This window comes from Muscardinus avellanarius (assembly GCF_963383645.1).
Source record: "Muscardinus avellanarius genome assembly, chromosome: 5".
Lineage (NCBI taxonomy): Eukaryota > Metazoa > Chordata > Mammalia > Rodentia > Gliridae > Muscardinus > Muscardinus avellanarius.
Window position 1 is genome coordinate 4092154 of NC_137790.1, and position 2358 is coordinate 4094511.

Consider the following 2358-nt stretch of genomic DNA (forward strand, 5'->3'; position numbering starts at 1 on the left):
TTCTACCTCCGAGCTACACCCCCCAGCCCTACTTTTGATTCTTTATTTTGAAACAGGGTCTCACTGAGTTGCAAAGGGCGTAAGTAGAAGCTGAGGCTGTCCTTGAATCGAGATCCTCCTGTCTCAGCCTCCCACAAGCTGGGATGACAAGCGTGCGCCACCACGCCTGGCTCGTACGCTCATTTTTTTTTTTTTACAAGTTCCATTCACTTTATTTTTGTGGTATGAAAATCCTGTGTCATAGCCACAGCTGGAGCTTGGGTCCTCTGCACAGAGACTCTGGTATGGGTTTTTACAAGATGGTCCGTGAACTCCTGATAGGGAGATTTGGTGAACACTGTCTCTTTCCAGAGGTCTGGGGTCAGGTAGCTATAGATCTTTGAGATGGCATCAAAGGTGGCCTTGGCAAAGTTGCCCAAAGTGGCAGTGCAGCCCCTGGCAGAGGTATAGCAGTCGTCAATCCCAGCCATCAGCAGCAGCTTCTTGGGCACAGGGGCTGACACAATGCCAGTGCCTCTGGGGGCAGGGATGAGGCGCACCAGCACAGAGCCGCAGCGTCCCGTCACCTGAGAAAAGCCAACTTCAGACCAGGGCCACAGAAAACCCGTCCCATTCCAAGCCCAACACCATCACTCAGCATACCTTGCAAGGGAAAGTGTGGGGCTTGCCGATCTTGTTCCCCCAGTAGCCTCTCCGCACAGGGACGATGGAGAGCTTGGCCAAGATGATGGCCCCTCGGATAGCCGTGGCTACCTCCTTAGAGCACTTGACACCCAGGCCAACGTGACCGTTGTAGTCCCCAATAGCGACAAACGCCTTGAACCTGGTGCGCTGGCCAGCACGGGTCTGCTTCTGCACAGGCATGATCTTCAAGACTTCATCCTTGAGTGATGCACCCAGGAAGAAGTCGATGATCTCAGACTCCTTGATGGGCAGGGAGAAGAGATAGATCTCCTCCAGCGACTTGATCTTCATGTCCTTAACCAGGCGACCAAGCTTGGTGACGGGAATCCACTCCTTGTCCTCAGCTTTGCCCCCGCGAGCTCCACGGCCGTGACCCCGGCCTCGACCCCGACCGCGACCCCGGAGGCCGCTGCCGAAGCCTCCGCGGAAGCCGCCTCGGCCTGCCATGCCTGGGCCCCCGGGCCCTCTGGGCCCTCCTGCTGCACTGGCGTCATCTGCCATTTTGTGTTTTCCAGGAGAAGAAGCTCGTACGCTCATTTTTAAAGCAGCAGTGGCATCCTCTGCGTTTGGTCCAGTATCTGCAGCTTGCTTATCACACATCGGGACATCATTCCGCAGCATGTGTACAAAGGAGCCCCATTCTTCGAACCCTCATCTCCCTGTCCATTGTGTAGATAGGCCACAGTTTGTGCGATCAAATCTTGGCTGATAGGTTTTTCAGTTGTTTTCAAATTCGTCTTTTACAAACCACGCTGGAGTAAAGACCTGAAGCGCATGTTCCTAGGCCCTCGGGTAAGTGCAGGCACAGTCCAGAAGCTGGCCCAGGAGACTGGACACTTGTTATTTTGTTCGACTTTGCCAAATTGTTCTCCCTGAGGCTGAGTGTTTGCATCGTCTGCTCAGGCTGCTATAAACTAACTAACTAACTAACTAACTAACTACCTAACAGGGCTGAGTTCTAGTGAGCGCCTTGCCCCTGGCTTCAGAGGCCCAACATTTGCTGTGCTCCTGTGGCCCTGCCTAGGTGTATAGGAGAGGAGGGAGAAGAGAAAGAGGAGGAGGAGGAAGAGAGAGAGATTTTCCTCTTCCATCTCTCTTCCTCCTCCTCCTCCTCCTTCTTGTTCTTCTTTCAGTACTGGAGGTTAAACCCAGTGGCATTCTACCACCGAGCTACACTCCCAGTCCTATTTTTTTTTTTTTTTTGCTGGTCTGGGGATGGAACCCAGGGGCATTTGACCTCCAAGTGACACCCCTGCCCTATTCTTTTATTCTTTATTTTAAAATAGGGTCTCACTGAGTTGCAGAGGGCCTCACTAGGTAGCTGAGGCTGTCCGAGAACCGTGATCCTCCTGTCGTCTCAGCCTCCCGAATGCTGGGCTTACAAGCGTGCGCCATCACGCCTGGCTTTCCGTCTTTATTTTGAAACAGGGTCTTACTAAGTTGCAAAGTGACTCACTAAGGAGCTGATCCACGCTGCGAACCTGCAATCCTCCTGTCTTAGCCTCCCAAGTACTGGGATTACAAGTGTGCGCCAGTTTTCTCTTCTTATAAGGATACTAATCTCATCACGAGAGCCCCACCCTCCTGACATTATCTAAACCCAGTCCCCTCCCCATGGCTCCCCTCTGCCCATCACACCGGGGATCTGGGCTACAACATACGACTTTAGAGGAG

At 53.0% G+C, this 2358-nt stretch overlaps 1 protein-coding gene across 1 annotated transcript; it reads right to left on the bottom strand.

Annotated features, from left to right (window-relative positions):
• Window positions 1–206: 206 nt before the first annotated feature.
• Window positions 207–1185, bottom strand: LOC308263412 (small ribosomal subunit protein uS5-like; the record flags this gene model as incomplete). The annotated part of the gene is made up of 2 exons (XM_080696439.1): window positions 207–566; window positions 643–1185. 2 exons carry the CDS (start codon window positions 1183–1185, stop codon window positions 207–209), a joined length of 903 nt encoding a protein of 300 aa, XP_080552565.1.
• Window positions 1186–2358: the final 1173 nt, after the last annotated feature.